General features: G+C 36.2%; 1 protein-coding gene across 7 annotated transcripts in view; it reads right to left on the bottom strand.

Moving 5' to 3' along the window:
• The window catches only part of AP3B1 (adaptor related protein complex 3 subunit beta 1), a 262,968-nt gene that overhangs the window by 231,329 nt on the left and 11,399 nt on the right, over positions 1–20,240 (bottom strand). For 6 of the 7 annotated variants that reach the window (XM_041752074.1, XM_041752073.1, XM_041752077.1 and 3 more), the window contains one exon: positions 1,147–1,222. In XM_041752074.1, coding sequence (XP_041608008.1) covers positions 1,147–1,222 — 76 coding nt within the window. Of the gene's footprint in view, positions 1–1,146; positions 1,225–20,240 lie in introns of those variants that run through there. The other variant, XM_041752079.1, reaches the window with a different exon arrangement.

The following is a 20,240-nucleotide window of genomic DNA, read 5'->3' as shown; positions in this document are numbered from 1 at the left end:
ACCCACAATAATCTTTCATAAATGGGGTTTGAATTTAACATATCAAGAAAAGAAAGGAGATTTCAAACTCTCATATGGTAGCATTTCCTGCTGGAAAACAGTAGTGTTTCAGTTGCACTGTCACCTTATTACAAGAGTTTATTTGTGCAATTATGCGAATGTATTACATTCTGACATCAGATAAAATATGTGGGAAATAAAATCAGCAATGGTAGTGATGAACAGCGTAGTAGCAATGAGAAAGACACATTTTATGAATTTAATTCCACTGAGACAAAATCAAAACTCTTTAGCATTAGGCAGTCACTGAAATAAACCAGTGTTTTCACTGTAAATGTATAAAAAAATCAAATGCAAAAAAACCCAGAGTCCATACAGAACTGTGAAAATATTTTATTAAAAATTGTATGTATATGTAAGCATTGCATTATATTTTTAGCTTCCTGACAACTGAACGCCTCCAATAACATAGGAATCAACAGTTTGAATTTTACATTACAACTGAAACTCATTAGAACTTCTAAGATACCAAATTGAATAAAGCACTGCTATTGGTAGAAGGGAATCTGAAACACAGAAGAGAGATGCCTATGTGACTCAGCAGTTTAGCGCCTGCCTTCAGCCCAGGGCGTGATCCTGGAGACCTGGGATGAGTCCCACCTAGTGCTCCCTGCATGGAGCCTGCTTTTCCCTCTGCCTATGTCTCTACCTTTCTCTCTCTGTGTCTCTCACGAATGAATGAATAGAAACACAGAAGAATGGTCACAATTTTTAGGCCGTCAAATGACACAAAAAAAATTATTTAGCTAAACTAAATCCCTCTTGGTAGGAAATCAAAATATTGTTGTATATAACCTTATTTTGTCTTCAAAATAATTAGTTCTTTCTATCTCAGAGGAGAAATATCTTGATATTAAAGAAAGGGAAATTAGAACACAAAAAAGATAGGTTTAAAACTCAAGTTCTGAAAACAAAAACAAAAACAAAACTCATATGTCTGAATTGTGACACTCCAAACTCCTTCCAAAACATTTTAAACAGGAAATACTAATATAAAGGGACATTGAGGTGTTTAATTTGGTAATTATTTAACACATATTTAATAAAATCAGTGTCCCTTTTCTAAAATTGAACGATTTTACCTACCCCAACAATACGTTTCATAGCATCCAATTTAGCAGAATCTTTGTTGCTCTCCAACATTTGCTTTAGATCTTCATTCCTATACAAAAGAAAATTCCATTTTACAATTTTTACATTACATAGCTATTAAAATATATTTCTTAAAAATTAGAAATAATGAATAATATCACAAAACTGCATTCTTATACACAATTAAATATTTATTTTTCATCTACTCTACAAATATTAAAGTGCTGTGTTGTCATAAAGCCCATCAGTCATACAAAAATATAAAATTGTACCTCAATTCTAGGCAAAATATCTATGTGAACAAAGGCATACACCGATTCCCTCATCTCAAAATCTCTGCATAATCATAAAAAAGAAGAAAATTTCTTGAGTCACCACTAAAATGTTTTCGTAAGCCAAAAAGTAAGAATTTTCTTTTTTCAAGTAAGACCGCTCATTAAAGAAAGGCAGTCATTTTTTCTCCCTACCTCTCCCCAGCCACAAAAAAGAACATAAACAAGAAGGGAAACCCCCACTGATATTCTTTAATCAAAGAATTATGTAAAGGCAACTTTAACATTTAAATAAGAAGATAAGGTGATGAACCACAGCAGTTAGTTATAAGGATGAAAAAAGCAGGACAGACACAAGAACTACCTAGAAGTGAAATCAATGAGATGCAGTGACTGTGAAGAATGAGCCCGGGGCACTCAGTAAGATTGCCCGGCATTTCCAGTTTAGATTGACCAAGCAGATGACAATGCTACCATATAAGATAAAACAGACATTTGCTATTTTCCAAAGCTAACTGCTATACAAACATCCTTAAAAGACAGTACAGAGCAAAAACTATAACGCTTTACACAGAAGTGAAAAAATGAAAACGTAAACTATCTCCCAACAAATTACTTTGCTCACAACTGATCTGCTCCTATTCTAAGTGAACCTTCTCCTAGTGTATTCACAAAACTGCCCCAGCAAAAGAAAACTTATAATTCGTAAACTCTAATCACTTTTCCTTCAACATAGAGGAACAGATTTTTAAAACAGCTATATAGCTAGGTAAAGAGTTCTCAGACTTGACACCAAAGAGCATAGTCCCTAAAAGGGAACACAGATAGATTAGATCTCATCAAAATTTAAAACTCTTGCTCCCTCTTAAAGAAAGAAAAAAAAATAGCAGCTGGCAGAAAATATCTGCAACCATACTGCACATATAAAACAAAAGACTAATACCCAGAAAATATTTCAAACTCCAAAATTCAACAGTTAACAAAAAAAAATTCAATTAGGAAAGTGACAAAGACATTGCTATGGATTGAACTGGGTTTCCTCAAACCGGAAGATGACTTTACTAGGGCCTCTAAAAATATCAGTAAGGTTAAGTCATAAGAGTAGAGCTCTAATCCATAAAACTGGGATCCTAAGGTTAAGTCATAAAAGTAGAGCTCTAATCCAGTAAAACCGGTATCCTAAGAAGAAAGAGAAAGACCTCCACAGGACAAAGGTCAGTAAGGACACAGCAAGGAAACAATAATCTGTAAATCAAGCAATGAGGCCTCAAGAGTAACCAAACTTGGAATTCCAGTCTCCTGGAAGAACTGTGAGAAATAAATCTCTGTTGTTTAAACCACACAGTCTGTGGTATTTTGTTACGGCAGCTATAACCAATATATTTTGGTTCCCAGAAGTATAATGCTGTTCTAACAAACACCTAAAAATGTGAAAGTGGCTTTGTAAGTAGGTAATGTGTAGAGGATAGAACAGTTTGGAGGTGCATATTTAAAAACAAAAACAAAAAAACCTAGACTGCCTTGAAGAGAATGTTAGTAAGAATATGCATGCTAAAGGCAATTATGACGAGATCTCAGATGGAAAGGAGGTGCATGTTATTAGAAACTGGAGGAAACGCAATCCTTGTTACAAAGTGGCAAGAACTTATGTCAATTTTCTTCTAGTGTTGTATGGAAAGCAGAAGTTAAAAGTGATGAATTTGGATATTTAGCTCAGAAGATTTCTAAGCAAAGTACTGAAGGTAAAGATAGCCTGGTTTCTCCTTGTTTCTAATGATGAAATGAGAAAAATAAGTTGAAGGAATTGTTAAGCAAAAAAGAACTAAACCTTGAAGATTTGGAAACATAGCAGCCTATCCATATTGCAAAATACAAGAACTCATTGCTAGACGTTTTTCAAAAATGTGGTTGGAAAATGATCAAGAAATCATAGGTACCAACTCATGAATATAATCAGATGTGACAGCAGAAGCCAGAAAGAGAGGTGAGATTATACAGCAGAAACACTGTCAGCTTGGAGTAAAAGGGAAAGAAAGAACAAAATGAAGAAAGTCTGTCAGATTTCTGGATTCTATAGGACAGGACAGTGTGAGGACACAGAGAGATGGCAGCCACCTGTAAGCCAAGGAGAGAGGACTGAGGCGAAACCAAACCTGCCTTCAGTCTGATGGTAGACTTCTGGCCTCTACAAGAGTGGGAAATAAATTTCTGTTAATCAAGCCACCGATTCTGTGGCATTCTGTTATGACAGCCCTAGCAAACTAATATAAACATCTACAAACAATTAACTGAAGGAGACACACAAATGGCAAAAAGCATATGAAAAGATAATTAGGGATCCCTGGGTGGCGCAGCGGTTTAGCGCCTGCCTTTGGCCCAGGGCGCGATCCTGGAGACCCGGGATCGAATCCCACGTCGGGCTCCCGGTGCATGGAGCCTGCTTCTCCCTCTGCCTGTGTCTCTGCCTCTCTCTATCTCTCTGTGTGACTATCATAAATAAATAAAATTAAAAAAAAAAAAAAAAAAAGAAAAGATAATTAATTTCATTAGCTATTAGGGAAATACAAATTAAAACCATGGCAAGACATAACTACACATATATCAGAATGATTCTCATCTAAAATAAAAAAATAATGGGACACCGGAATGGCTCAGCTGGGCATGGAACCTGCTTAAGATTCTCTCTCTACCTCTCCCTCTGCCCCTCCATCCACTCTCACATGCAAAGAAAGAAAGAAAGAAGTTGAATTTTTAAATAGCAACAACGCCTAATGATAATGAGGACAGAGAAAAAATGGATCACTCATATACTGCTGGTAGGAATTTAAAAGTTACAGCCACTCTGGCACTTCGGCAGTTTTATAGAACTAAACCTGCAATTTCAATACAATTGAGTGATTTTACTCTTGGGTATTTATCTCTGGGAAATGGAAATTGATACACAAAAACCTGCACACAGGTATTCTTATCAGCTTTTGTTCCTATCAGCCAAAACAGAAACAACCCACATATAGATCAACAGATGAATGGTTCAACAAACTGGTACATCCAGAGCATGGAATACTATTCAGCAGAGAAGATAAACTATTGATATATAAGACAACTCTGACTCATCTCCAGAGAAATATGCTGAGAAAATTTAATTCTAAAAGGCTATATACTGTATTATTGTATATAACATTCTTAAAATAACAAAATTATAGAAACGGAAAAAGGTCAGTGGCTGTTGCACATTAAGATCTAGAAAGGAGGGATCCCTGGGTGGCACAGTGGTTTAGCGCCTGCCTTTGGCCCAGGGCGCGATCCTGGAGACCCGGGATCGAATCCCACGTCGGGCTCCCGGTGCATGGAGCCTGCTTCTCCCTCTGCCTGTGTCTCTGTCTCTCTCTCTCTCACTGTGTGCCTATCATAAATAAATAAAAATTAAAAAAAAAAAAAAAAGATCTAGAAAGGGAAGGTGGTGGGGCACCTTTGGCTCAGGGAATGATCCTGGGGTCCTGGGATTGAGTCCTGCATTGGGCTTCCCACAGGGAGCCTGCTTCTCCCTCTGCCTATGTCTCTGCCTCTCTCTCTCTGTGTCTCTCCTGAATGAATAAATAAAATCCTAAAATTTAAAAAAAAGGGAAGGTGGATATAAAAGGCCAAAACGAGATCCCTGCAATGATGGAATAGTTATCTTAACTGTTGTGATGACTAAACATGACACAAAACAGAAGAGGTGAAACACAAACACAATTAACTATATATAAAACTGGGGAATCTGGACATGAGTGTGGATATTATATCAATTATGTATCAATGTCAACATCCTGCCATGATATTATTCTATAGTTTATGACTGAAAAAAACTGGGTAAAGGGTAATCAGCATAATAGCATATATTTGTATTATTTCTTAAAACTGCTTATGAATCTACAACTATTTCAAAGCCTAAAGTTTAATCTTAAAAAAGTTATATAACAATTATGATTTATAAGAAACAAGCCAATCAAAAAGGAATGGTATTAAAAAATAAAAAAAGAATAGTGAAGGGACACCTGGCTGGCTCAGTGGGTAGAGCATGTGGCTCTTAATCTAGGGATTATAAATTCAAGCCTCATGTTGGTTGAGAGATAACGTAAAATGAAGTCTTAAAAAGGAAAAAATGAATGGTTGAAATAGGTGAACAGACATTTCACAAAAGATCAGGAATGCCAGGAAGCACATGAAAAACACTTAAGATAATTAACTATCAGGTAAATGCATATTAAATGAGAATAGCTGAAATTAAAAGACTGACTATAGCAAATGTTGCCAAGGCTCTGGAGCAACTAGAACTCTCACATATTCATGGAAATGTAAAAAAAAAAAAAAAAAAAAAACCATCACACACACATACACAAACACACCCACTTTGGAAAATTGGGTGATTTTTACAAATTTAAACATAAGCCTATCATATAAACTTAGTCATTCCGCTCCCCACAGAAATAAAAAAAATTTCCACATAACAACTTACATGAACATTCACAGTTGCTTTATTCCTAAGAGTAAAAAACTAGAAAAAATATAAATATCCCTCAGTAAAATGTGAGGTAACATACACTGGACTACTACCCAGCAACGAAAACAGCTTAATTACTGACATATGCAACACAGTGGATGAATTCTCAAAACAATTATTCTGAAAGACATCAGGCACGAAACAGCAATGACTTCGTTCATGTAAAATGAAAGAAAAGACAAACTAATCGAGAATGAAAGCAGATCAGTGGTATCCTGGGGCCATAGGGCACAGGGAAAAAAAGACAGCAAAGGATTCTAAGAAAATTTTATTCCATAAGTTGATGGAAATGTTCTATAGCTTCTTGAGTGTGGTGGTGATTTCACTGACCCATACATCTGTCACAACATCTAATTACAATTACAATCTTAAGGTGAATAATTTTTTGTGTACAAAGTATACCTCTACAAAGCTGATATTATAAACATTCATAATGTTTTACTCACATATCTGAATAAGACTCTGAGTTATCCAAAAGAAGACCAAAAGACATACATCTATTTCTGAGAAAAACATTATGAGGGATCAGATAAGCCACCATTTTACATCTTTAGAAATCAGGTATCAAAAAAAAAAAAAAAAAAAAGAAATCAGGTATCACATTTAAGCTTCATTGTGCTTCCTCAAGAATATAAATCACTAAATATTATATTTTAGTACATCAAAGCAAAATCCTCTCAAAGAAACTAACAGGAAACTAAAACTATACTATTACAAATTGTAATTAACTACTTACATTAGTTATTAGTTTATAATTAGCAACCTCCCATACTTTTTACAACAAACTGCAGAAAAAAGAAAACAAATGGCTCCTTCATGAAACAGTTCAATCATCAAAAAGTATCAGCAACCCTTTCATCTCAGCTTAGGCCTTAGAGGAGATCAGAAAATCTTCTTTAACTACAAATAGAAAGCCCTGACACAAAATTACTAACTTTAGTTTTTGCACACTTTCCAAATTTAAGCTTAATGTAGGCAGTAAGCACTTCTCAGGAATGAATGATCAATCAGGTGTTATTACAGGCTGTTTCAAACCTTCCAAAATTCCTATGAAGTCCTAACCCTCAAGAATATAGCTATTTGGAGACAGAGCCCTTAAAGAGGTAATTAAGCCAAAATGAGGTCAGTATGGGTGGACCTTAATCCAACATGACTGTGTCTTTGTAAGAGCAGAGTAGACTAAGACACAGACACACAAAGACAAGGGATGACCAGGTGAGGACACAGCAAGAAAATGTCCATCTGCAAGCCAGGGAGAGAGGGGCCTCAGAAGAAATCAAAGCTGCCAACACCATGATCTTGGACTTCTAGCCTCCAGAAATCAGGAGAAAATAAATTTCTTACAAACCACAGTCTGTGGCATTCTGTTATAGCAGCCATAGCAAACTGATACAGAAGGTAAACGTTGCCAACTGTCATTGTGTAAATAATTAATTAAATAAACAAACGAGGGACACCTGGGCACCTCAGAGGTTGAGCATCTGCCATTGGCTCAGGGTGTGATCCCAGGTTCTGAGATGAGTCCCACAAAGGGCTCTCTCCAGAGAGCCTGCTTCTCCCTCTGCCTATTTCTCTGACTTTCTGTCTCTCATGAAGAAATAAAATCCTTAATAAATATAAATAAACAAATGAAAGCTAAGTACATTTTTTCCGAAAAGAGTAGAAGCAATGAAATCTATTATGAAAAAAAAAAAAAAAAACCTCTTCCTTTCCAAGCAACTCACAAAATTGAATACAATGCTGACCACTAGTGGGACACAAAAATAGTTATATAACTGAAACACTGACTTTTCTCTAATTAAACATACAGCTAGAAAATATACAAGTAGTAGAGAAAGCAATACATAAAACCTATATCTAAAAACAAAACAAAACACCCTATATCTGAGGATATACAACTACCAAATATTAAAATACTATAAATGTTCCCTGGATTCCATTTAGAATCCCTTCTTAAAAAAAAAAAAAAAAAGAATCCCTTCTTAAAACTTCTCACTCTTCCATACTGCAAAGGTAACTGAAAAGGGAATATTAAAACTAATGGGGTTTTGTTCCCCTATCTAGTTTTTGTTATTTTCCTTCTACTTTTTATTTTTCTATTTTACTTAAAGACTTAATTTACTTAATGAAAATCTTACTATTTTTTAAACTATTTTTTTTAATTTTTTATTTATTTATGATAGTCACAGAGAGAGAGAGAGAGGCAGAGACACAGGCGGAGGGAGAAGCAAGCTCCATGCACCGGGAGCCTGATGTGGGATTCGATCCCGGGTCTCCAGGATCGCACCCTGGGCCAAAGGCAGGCGCCAAACCGCTGCGCCACCCAGGGATCCCTGAAAATCTTACTATTACCAGAAAGTCACTCCCGATTTCAGCACCAGTAAAAAACATCAAAAAGCAAAATGTTACTGGCATAAATGAAAAATCTAAATACTTCCCCCAAAAAACCTTAAAAGTCTTATTGGGGTAAGAAAGAAAAAAAAAAAAACCTGAAGTAATTAGGTAAGGAATAAATAGAAAATGTAATCACATATACAAATATCAGAAGAAAAAAGAAAATTCATGTTATGTCTGACCCCTTCATCCTTTCCCCAAGAGCTTTCCACCATTCTTCTCCATCAGTGTTAAAGAAGTAAGCAATGAAGAATAACAAAGTGCCAATTTTTAGGACAACCCAACCTCTCCAAGCCTAGGGGTAATTTTATTCATGGCCTAATAGAAACTTGGCTTATTCCTTTTAAGCTTGAGATGCCAGAATCCCCTTCCCAAACACTTTTAGGTATTGACCCACTCCCTCAAATTAAAAATAAGAAAACAAGATCCCAATATTAAAGCCAAAGGTTTTAATGCTCATGTTTAACATAATCTTCAGCAACAAATATAAATAACTTTTGTGTTAACACAGCAGATAGCTAGCAAGTTTGAGGTTCAGAGAAGATAAAAGAAATATACCATGCACTGTTTCAATATGATCTAATATTCAAACTTCACACAGGTATGTCATAAAAACGACTGAAAATTCTGATATAAATTACATATTTCTTCTCAAATACCTCTTTGCTGTTGCCAAATCAGTAAAGGTTTGGGAGAATTAAAACAAACACATCGCTTACCCTCAAAATATGTACACTTGTATGGAGTCATGTTAGGTCTACTTCCTTATCTGGATTCAAATGTGGCCTATTAACATGCAACACTGCAGTAGTTTTAGAAATTAAGAAATTCTTTTTGCTTAACATTAAGAGTTAATTCAAATAATACTGAATTGGCAATACTTTCACTGACTGCTGAAAGCCAATACTTGTTTCAATTTTTGTTAATTTACCTACTTCTTCATTTACCTATTGACCTGTAGCTTTCCAGCTTTGAGTACGATACCAACTTTATTTTTACATAAGTGACATCTTGTGGTGATAAGTGGTATAACTTTGCCTTTCATGTTCAAAACATGTTTTTAGTTTCAAGGAAAATATGTAACTGGAATTAGAGAAAATCTTACTATTACCAGAAAGTCACTGCCATTTCAGCACCAGTAAAAAAATAAAAATAAAAATAAAAAAACAACTATAATCAAAAAGCAAAAAGCAAAATGTTAACAGTTATACATAAGAACTCAGGAGAGCTTTAACATACTGTAAATTATCTTTTCTTAAAAAAAAAAATCTATAATCCAGGGGCATCTGGCTGGCTCAGTCAGAAGAGCATGCAACTCTTGATCTCAAGGTCATGAGTTCAAGCTCCACGTTGGGTGTAGAAAGTACTAAAAAAAAAATAAACTTTAAAAATAAATAATAAAAAATAATAATAATAAATGATAAAATAAAAACTCTATAATCCATAACTCGTTTAAATCTTTCACCTCTTAAATAAAAAAAAATCTTTCACCTCTTTTAAAAACAACGTAAATTAAGGGAATGATTAAGACTATGTGGCATTGTACACTGTATCAGTGCTACTCAAATTGTGATCCAAGAAAGTCCAGCCCAAGAACCATCACCATGGTATTCACAAATTTTTGTTACTAATTCATGATGAAATATGTAAGCAAAGTGAGAAATTTGACAGTAACTCAACAGTATAATGTTTTATCTTCTGAATCTAATAAAAAAAACTGGAGCATGCATTTGCATGCTTTCTTTCATTCCATTTTTCTAGTGATTTATTTCTTACTGTATTTTACAGAAGATACAACCATGATGGACTGAAAACTTGAAAGAAAAAAATAGGTCTTTCATCAGCTTGCAAGCACTGCAATACACACAATCACCATTTTTTTTTCCTCAAAACATTCAACAAAATTCATGTACCATAAAAAGCAATACCTGAAACTTAAATCCAGGAATGATGCACTAGGAAAAGTGATATGGAATAGCAATTTCTAATTGGAGGTATGTCCCCAAAAGATATATCAATCTTTGAGAGGAAGGTGGATCTTTTCAAGCCCTGCCAAAAAAAATAAAATAAAATCCTAAAACATAGGCACCTCTGCATGCTTTATGAACCACATAAATGAAAAATGTTTCTACTCTAAGTGTTACATTGTACACATAAATAGGTATGCACAAAAAAACACCTGGGAACAAGAGTCAGAATTCACTTTGTTCTAGTGCTAAGAAGCTAAAGGGAATGGCCCTCATGATACATTTATGTACATAATATGAAAGCTTAAGAACTTTCAATTTAATTATGGCCCATCCTTCCCTCGGATGATACTCAGAATACTGTATAGTTTTTTGGCACAAAGTGCTGACTTAATAAATACAAGAGTAAGTAAAAACAGAAAACTCCAGCTACCTAATCATCCAACTATTAATCCCCTAAAAAACTAACTATAAAGTACCCAAATAAATATGAACTTTTCCTCCTATACTGTTCACAAAACTAAAAAAGCAATAGTGTACAATTGCTATTCCCACTTCTTCAACCCTTGGTAATCTTTTTCTCCCTTACTCTTCATTAAAACTTCTCTCACAAAGGTTACAACTCCCAAATTTAAAAATCCATTAAAATCCTATGTATACTTTTAGATTACTCCTCTACATTTGATACAATTGACCCCTATTCCTCCATTTTAAATTCCTGAGGTGATACATGAGGAAAAAAATAGAGCAGAGGGAAGAGAACATGGGAAGGAACGGAGGAGGCAATTTTAAAGAAGGTAGTCAGAGTAAGCTAAATAAATAGACACCTGAGCAAAGATTTCCTAGTAAAGCAGTTGGCCAGATAGTGGGAGTGAGGGGCAGAGAGGAGAAGCACTCTAGGCAGAAGAGACAATGAAAGGGGAGTAAAGTATACTAAAAGCTTTGGCCTTTTCTCTAAACGAAAATAGGAACCATTGGAGGATTCTGACTAGAGGAGAGTCATGATCTAAATATATGTGACAATCAATCAATCAATGTGATGGAATCATTCCGGCTGCTATGTTTACAATATACTGTAGGGACTTCCATATCTGCCCAGGGTTCTGTAAGAAACTAAAACTGCCACAGAAAATAACTATAGAAGCTGGAAGAAATAAGTAACTTCTGAAGGCACTGGAGATAAACCAATGCAGGCAGGACTTAAGGAGCTAAAATCCTAGGAGGAAGAGAAGCACACAAAGTGAGCTCCTGGTTCATGCCAGTTTTTTCCCTGAGTATATTTCCCCAACTACCATTTGGGAGATGAGAACTCAACAGGAAATGACAGTTTTAATAGACTAAGGAGACAAATGTTGAAATTCATAGCTAATAGAGGGAATGGAACTTGAAGGGCAAAATACAAAAGAGAATCAATGAAAAGGTACACATAAAAATCCCTTCAAGTACTCAGTCTACATTTTCTCAGGGCATGATTCCTGGAAACCCAACAGAAAATAGCAGTTCAGAGGTTAAATGCCTATGCAGGGATTTTAGCAACTAGGCACCGCTATGTAGAGAAGCTGAAATTCAAGTTTCTCCGAAGTACAAAGGCATGGTATATATCCCAGACTTTCAATTTAAGATCACAGAAGGGCCACAAGAGAAGAGTAAGGATAGTACCTTAGGAGTTTGAGAAAACTGTAGGGTATCCCAGTTAGGTGGAGGCTGGCAGCCCAGGCAGTAAAAGAATTCACCCAAAGCAGAACAAAGGAGATAGAAGTTTACGGAATACACTGCAAGGGAGCAGTGGACAAGGCAGCAAAAGAAAGACTGCCACGAGGTGGTGGTGAGAGGCCACAGTTACAGGCAGAGTGAGGAGGTATGGGAACATATAGAATCTTTCCTTTTTAGTAACTATACCTAGTTGTAAGTAGCCCATTCATTATTTAGGGCCTATGGCTATTTCAGGGTGGGTTGCTTAATGAGTTTGTTTGCATTTAGTTCAGTGGTCACTGTGGGCTTTGTGATTATGCCACCCAGGCAACTCTGTTTTGTTTTTTTTTTTAATTTAAAAATTTTTTTTTTTTTTTTTTTTTTTAATGATAGTCAGAGAGAGAGAGAGAGACAGAGGGAGAAGCAGGCTCCATGCACCGGGAGCCTGATGTGGGATTCGATCCCGGGTCTCCAGGATCGCGCCCAGGGCCAAAGGCAGGCACCAAACCGCTGCGCCACCCAGGGATCCCGTCACATCCCTAAAGTTTTAAAGAAAATCTCACAGAGCACTGAGCCAACTGAGTTTATATGTGCTGAGACAAAAAACTGGTTGGCACAGGAAAAGTTTATTCATTGCTAAAAAGCACTATAAACCAAAAATGTCACTTTCTATAAAAGATAAAGATTGAGGGAGTCCCAGAAGCAAGAAAAGAAAAATATGAACACAGAAGGTTTTTTTTTTTTCACAGAAGGTTTTAAAACCTTTGCACTAAAAAAATGCAATAAATGAGGGCAAAAAATGAGTAATTTCCTTAAAATATATAGAATCCTTAACTAAGGGATCCCTGGGTGGCGCAGCGGTTTGGCGCCTGCCTTTGGCCCAGGGCGCGATCCTGGAGACCCGGGATCGAATCCCACATCAGGCTCCCGGTGCATGGAGCCTGCTTCTCCCTCCGCCTGTGTCTCTGCCTCTCTCTCTCTCTCTCTCTGTGACTATCATAAATAAATAAAAAAATTAAAAAAAAAAAAAAAAAAAAAAGAATCCTTAACTAATCAATAAGAGCTGGTCAAGAAAGAAATGTATAAAAGATATTTAAAAGTATTCACTGAAATAATAAACCAATAAATTGGGGGAAAAGACTTAATACACACAATTATGAACACTCCATGTAATAACATTTTGCACCTATAAGATTGGCAAATATTATGAAATTGGATGGTACCCAGTATTGGCAAAGGTGCAACGGAAACAGACTTCACTGTTGGTGGAGGGAGAAAACTGGTGCAACCCATCTGGAAGGTAATTTAGCAATATCTATCATAATTTAAAATGCAATAACCTTTGACCTACAACTCTATTTCTAGGAATTTTTATTATAAATAGGTAAATTCTCATACGTATGCAAAAACTTATGTTGCAGTATTGCTTATATTCAACAAAAAGTGAAATCAATCAAATACCCTTCAAAATGAAAACTAATTAAAAGGAATAGTAGAAAACGTAAATAGTTTCATATGCTAATATGGAAAGGCCTCCCAAGATGATTAAAGGAAAAGCAAGATACATAAGAGAACAGTATATATATTATCATTTGATTTTTAAAAATTTTTCTGTAAGGATACATAAGAACTTTCTAATTGTGGTTATCTCTGGGGGTATGGGAATGAGAGTTATGTATATTCTACATTACTACCTTGCCACTAATATGCCTTGCATTTCTAATGCGTAATTAATTTATTTAGCTACCTGATAGTTGTATTGTTTTCTAGAACTTACAACACCATTTTATTTTAGAACCTCTAAGTCTCTGTGACTCATGTGTGGCTTTATTATTCCCATTTTATAGATAAGGAAACTGAAGCTCACAAAATACAAGGACAACATACAAGCAGAAGATTATACAGACATAAGAAATTCTGAACTCACAGAGCTTTTATGTATACCACCACAGAATTAAGAAATGGCAAAGCAATTAAATTTGAGTCTTGCTTTGAAATTCAACATTCTTCCGATTTACCACATTGCTGTCAACCTCTGTTATAATTCAAGAACTATAAAGTAATATCTTGTAAGAATAAAATCAATAACAGTGCTACAGTACTTCCTCTCTAATCTATAATCTACCACAATTATTGTATATTTTTTCTCTTAAATCACAATTTTTATGAAAAGAAAACTCATCACTGGAACTGTAATAAACTCTAATTTCAACTATTCTCAATAGTAGTCTAAAACATCTGTGATATACTTCTGTATAGTCTAAATAAATTTTATTTTCACTGACATTATTTTCACTCTATTTGGTTAACTTTATCTGATGTAGATTCATCAGCTCAAAATTAATTAGTATTACAGAATAGTGTATTCCGTCCAAACAATTCATCTTTGTTGGCTCACATGCCTCACTGCTATTGGCATGCCACCACAATAACGGGCATGGTGCCACACTAACAGATGGGCATAAACACAGACATGCCAAAGAGTCAGTATGTACATCAAGTTTGAGTATTAGTATTAGATTTTCCTCCAAGAAATTCATAAACTATAGTAGAATAAATATAAGTGTTCTACAACTGTGTTAATAAGATATGCCAATTCAAAGCTAGATTAATTTTTAAATTCTTAAAAAAAAACACACACAATTTTCCAAGGCCACAGAAGGCAAGTTTTCCATCTGATGAGTTTGGATCAGCCTTCTGTGTAGAGAATTGAGAAAACAAATATGCAATCTCTACCTGAGATAAGCTTTGTCCCTGAAGTACTTGAGAATCTCACCAAAAAAATTCAGTTTTTAAAACTCACATGGCAGTGTTACAAGATGTAAAAGTTCTAGAGATCTATTACATGACAATGTGAATACACTTAACACTACTGAACTTAAAGGTCGTTAAGATGCATATTCAATGCTATGAATTTTTTACACCTTTTTTTAAAAAGTCCTGTATCTTGAGGCTGGCTGTGTAGGCCCTGAAACAGAAAAAATTCCTATTTGACAGGAATAGAATCTAAAAGCACTATATTTACATGATTATTTTAAGTTCTGCCATCTTTTGAAAAGATCGTCATCTACAACTATCATTTTCAAAATATTATTTCCACATGTGATTTTAAATTTTTGAAATATAAAACATACTACTGACCAAATTATATTGAAAATATTTATAACTTTTTGCTACAGTAATGAAAACTTTCAAAATACTAAGAGTGCTAAAGAAAATAAGAAAAAATCATTTGTGGTCACTATCCTCCAAAGTCACTTGTCAAGGAATATTTAAGGTACCAGTATACACAGCACTCTGTGTATGTGTGTGTGAATGTATGTAAACCAAAACACTTCTGACTACAGGCACTTAACCATATCTTCTCTTTATTTTTTTTTTAATTATTTATTTTTGATAGTCATACAGAGAGAGAGAGAGAGGCAGAGACACAGGCAGAGGGAGAAGCAGGCTCCATGCACCGGGAGCCCGACGTGGGATTCGATCCCGGGTCTCCAGGATCGCGCCCTGGGCCAAAGGCAGGCGCCAAACCGCTGCGCCACCCAGGGACCCCCATATCTTCTCTTTAAAGAAATGTTTAAGTATCCAATCACCCTGAGAAAACCAATCTGTCATTTTATAATTGTTGATATTGTTAAATAGCCAGAATCTAACTTTATTTAATTTACTTTTAATTAACCCTGGCATTTCTACAACATGTACTATTTAATAAGAGTTATCTATTTTGATTTTATTAATGTACATAAAAGTATTTGTGAAACTCTCACTGCCCCCAAAGGTTGTGAGTTCATATACTCAGAATGAGTGTCCCATGCTCCTAGATTTCAAGGACTAGGTAAGATTTCAATAAAAATTCTGCACAATGAGACAGTTGCCCACTGTTTAGTGTATACATAAAAATAGAACAAAAACCACTCTCTGTGGTCACTATTATTTCATATGTGAAAGTAGGAAGTATGTTTGCATTCCTTTGATGACTAGCACAGGAGTTATTTGTATTTCTTTAGTAATCTAACTGCTCACACATTAGGGGCTAATGTTCTTTAGATACTATGCTTTTCCCTTTTTTCATTCCCAAAAATTTGGGGGCCAATGTTATATTGACCTAAGACCACAAACATATCTCAAGAAGAGATTTTTGACAGAATTTGATTAAATCTAATGAAAAGTACATTTAGTCATAGTATGAATTGCTCTCTCACCTCAAAATATTTGGATGACAAGGTAATAGGATATAAAGTTAGATGGAGTGAAAAGGCCATCCATACCCATAACACTAGTAAACAGAAAAATTTTATATGCCTTTGGTGCAAATAATCAAGACAAAAGAAGGGATCCCTGGGTGGCTCAGCGGTTTAGCACCTGCCTTTGGCCCGGGGCGTGATCCTGGAGTTCCGAGATCGAGTCCCACGTCAGGCTCCTCGCGTGGAGCCTGCTTCTCCCTCTGCCTGTGTCTCTGCCTCTCTCTCTCTCTCTCTCTCTCTCTCTCTCTCTCTGTCTCTCATGAATAAATAAATAAAATCTTAAAAAAAAAAAATCAAGACAAAAGAGGCCTGAGTTAAGTAGGACCTGAAGATGTCTACAGCATGGAGTATAAGGATGGGAAAAAAAGAGCATCAAGTCTATCAACAATGGGTGGTTTGGGGTTTTGATTTGGTTTATGGGGTTTTAAGATTTTTATTTATGTGAGAGAGAACACAAGAGAGAGCACAAGCAATGGGACGGGAAGAGGCAGAAGGAGGAGCAGACTCCCCACAGAGCAGGGAGTCTGATGTGGGGCTTGATCCCAGGATTCTGGTCATGACCTGAGCTGAAGGCAGACGCTGAACCCACTGAGCCACCCAGGCACTCAACAATGGATGGTTTCGAACAGAAAGAATTTAGACCTAATTCTGTCACCAAGGTTCCACAGGCAGGAGAGAAGACAGGACTAGTGTGTTACCATGAAGACTGGAGGACTTCTGAATTCTTGAGACATATGAGATGGATGGCTAGAAAGCCACAGAAAATGAAAGTACTATAAAAATGTAAGGTATAGGGGATCCCTGGGTGGCGCAGCGGTTTGGCGCCTGCCTTTGGCCCAGGGCGCGATCCTGGAGACCCGGGATCGAATCCCACGTCAGGCTCCCGGTGCATGGAGCCTGCTTCTCCCTCTGCCTGTGTCTCTGCCTCTCTCTCTCACTGTGTGCCTATCATAAATAAATAAAATAAAATAAAAAAAATTTAAAAATGTAAGGTATTATTACTGCTATTATTACTATTATAATGCTGGTTTGTGTCTCCCAATCTAAGAAGAGGCAAAACAGAGAAACCACTCAATAAAGGTTTGACAACTATGGTGATGGTAGCATGGAGTAGGAGCCACAAGGGACAAAAGTAACACTTACTGTCTCCCACAATTACTTAGGTATATTTATGTACTGTTCTGTTCCCCAACTTTAAGGGAGATATTCAATTATTCATAACAGAGAGCAACATTTTATCATTTTAATGGGGGAAAGGAAAAATAAGGAAATCAAAATAGAAGAGTAAGGCTAATACGCCACAAAGCTCCCTACACTTGCTAGTCATACACTTCAAATTTTGTTTCAAATTTTCTAGCAGTCACTGTACAAACAGTGAGAGTTTCCCCAAACTTCATTCTCTCTTCTTGGTCTTCTAAGGTAAGCTTCAATTCTCCCACTTCTTGACTTTACTAAAGATTCTTCCTTGGCCTTCCCCTCATACCACATACCTTCCTTTCAATGGCTTCCAAAATCATCTACTAACTGATGACTTCCATATCCACATTCTAGCCCAGGTATATCTCCTGAGTGCCACCTCCGTGTACATAACTGCTTAATGGATGCCCAACTATCATCTCAAACTCAATAGATCCAAATTGGAACTCAACACTTTCCTGCCTCACTCCAAGATTGCTTTATCTTCTGTGCCTCTAGTATCACAGAACATCATCACCATTCACATAGTTGACCAATTCCCAAAACCCAGTGCAGCCAGACTGACTTTTCTAAAATGTATCACTATGTTGCTCCTCTACTTAAAATCCTTTGGAGCTCCTTACTGTGCCTACACCTCCAGGGCACAGTCCAAATTCCTGAGCATGGTACACAAGACCCTTCATAATATAGACCCTGATAACCTATCAATCATCTTTCACCAGTCCCTCATTTCCCTCCAACTGTGCTCCAAACATATTGAACTCTTTCCTATTCCCTAAATAAGCCCTAAATTCAGCCTCTAAACCAGTGTCTAACAAAATATTCTGTGATAAAAGAAATGTTCTTTATCTTCACTATTCAATACAGTAACTGCTAGCTACATTAAGCACATAAAAATTTGGGTAATGTGACTAAGAAACTGAATTTTAAAATTATAATTATTTAAATTTGGCTAGTGGCTACCGTATTGAACAGCACAGCTATAAACCTATGTATATACTATTCCCTCTACCTAGTATACACAGGTATGTGCAGAAAGTCCTTGTCACTGCTACCATCTAACATCACAAGTACTGATTCTTTTGTTAGATAATTCCCTTTAATTATATGATTAATAATTAATAAGGTTCCACTCTATACAAGACACTAATTTAAAATCTTTAGTGGAGCTAGCTATATAATTTCATTTGTATTATCACAGTTGTTCACTTTTCTAAAAGTTAGGTGCTTCTTCCAAGTTTGTGGCTTAAATATAATATCCTAAAAGGACTACCACTTTAAGAAATGAACAGACTCCATATATTAGTAAATGTAAAGTACAAATTATAACGCCTATTATACTACAAAGGCATACAGCTTTGCTTTCAAAATACACAATATATGCAAAAGAACAAGAATAGGGAAGATCTACATTATGGTAAATTATTCTCTCTTGGTGCTGAAATGAGGGTTGTTATCTTTTTAACTAATCTGTATTTGCTAAATTTTCTCTAACAAGAGAAGTATCAATCAGTCCAGTGACTCTTTCACCTTGGTTACATCATCAACTTTTCCTCCTCTATATCAGATGGTTCTATTAGCAAACAGGATAATACAGTCTTTCCCATCCTTAAAAAAAAAAAAAAAAATCCCTTGATTTAATTTTCCCTTCCAGGTGCCACTCCATTTCTCTGCTCCCCTATATCCTAATACATACTGAGATTCCTCTCCTTTTTCTCTTAAACCCACTCCAGTCAGGCTTTCAGCCCCACCTCTGCATCTGAACTGCTTGTCAAGATCACCAAAATCCTCCACATTGACAAATCCAAAACTGTCTTGTCAGTAATCATCTTACTTGACACTATTGGCACTATTTGACCCAACTGCTCCAGGGCAATTGCTCCAGGGCTTAGTACTCTTATCTTTCCTTTCTAGATTCACCCCATTGGTGTCTCATCCAATCCATGGTGTTTACCACCACCTATAACCTGATGACTCTCAAATATGTATCTCTAATCTGAAACCTCCCTTAAGCTCTAGACTCATTCACCCCACTGCCTATCTAATATCTCCATGTGGATATCTAATAGGCATCTCAAACTTAATATGCTTTCAAGCGCTTGATTCCTCTTCCCTTTAAAAACTTCCTCTTCAGGGGGATCCCTGGGTGGCTCAGTGGTTGAGTGTCTGCCTTCAGCTCAGGGCATGATCCTGGAGTCCCGGGATCAAGTCCCATATCGGGCTCCCTGGAGGGAGCCTGCTTCTCCCTCTGCCTGTGACTCTGCCTCTCTCTGTGTGTCTCATGAATAAATAAAATCTTTTAAATAAATAAACAAACAAACAAACAAACAAACAAACTTCCTCTTCACACATCTGATTTTAGTTGACAAGCAATTCCAAACTTAAAATTGTTTAGGCAAAAAACCTATGTCTCTCCTTGGTATATTTTTCTTTCATTCACTCTATTCCAGCTATATTGGCTTGTCTGTTGATCTTCACACGGGTCAGAAATTCTCCCATGTCAGGGCCCAGGCATTTGCTATTTCATCTGACAATACTCTCCCCAAGACAGCTGCATGTCACTTGCTCATTTCCTTCAGGTATCCACTCCATTAACAAATTCTCAAGGACATTTTCCTGACCCTGCTATTTCAAACTTCAACCAAATCTCCATCCTAACCCTCTGTCCACTTTCTCTGCTTTATTTTTTTCTCCACAGCACTTATCATCAAATGACCAACTATGTACCAACTTCTTTATTGATGGTCTTCCCTCCACTAGAATATATGCTTCATAAAAG

This window comes from Vulpes lagopus, chromosome 4, assembly GCF_018345385.1.
Source record: "Vulpes lagopus strain Blue_001 chromosome 4, ASM1834538v1, whole genome shotgun sequence".
NCBI classification, from domain to species: Eukaryota; Metazoa; Chordata; class Mammalia; order Carnivora; family Canidae; genus Vulpes; species Vulpes lagopus.
This window is presented reverse-complemented; position numbering and strand designations above follow the sequence as displayed.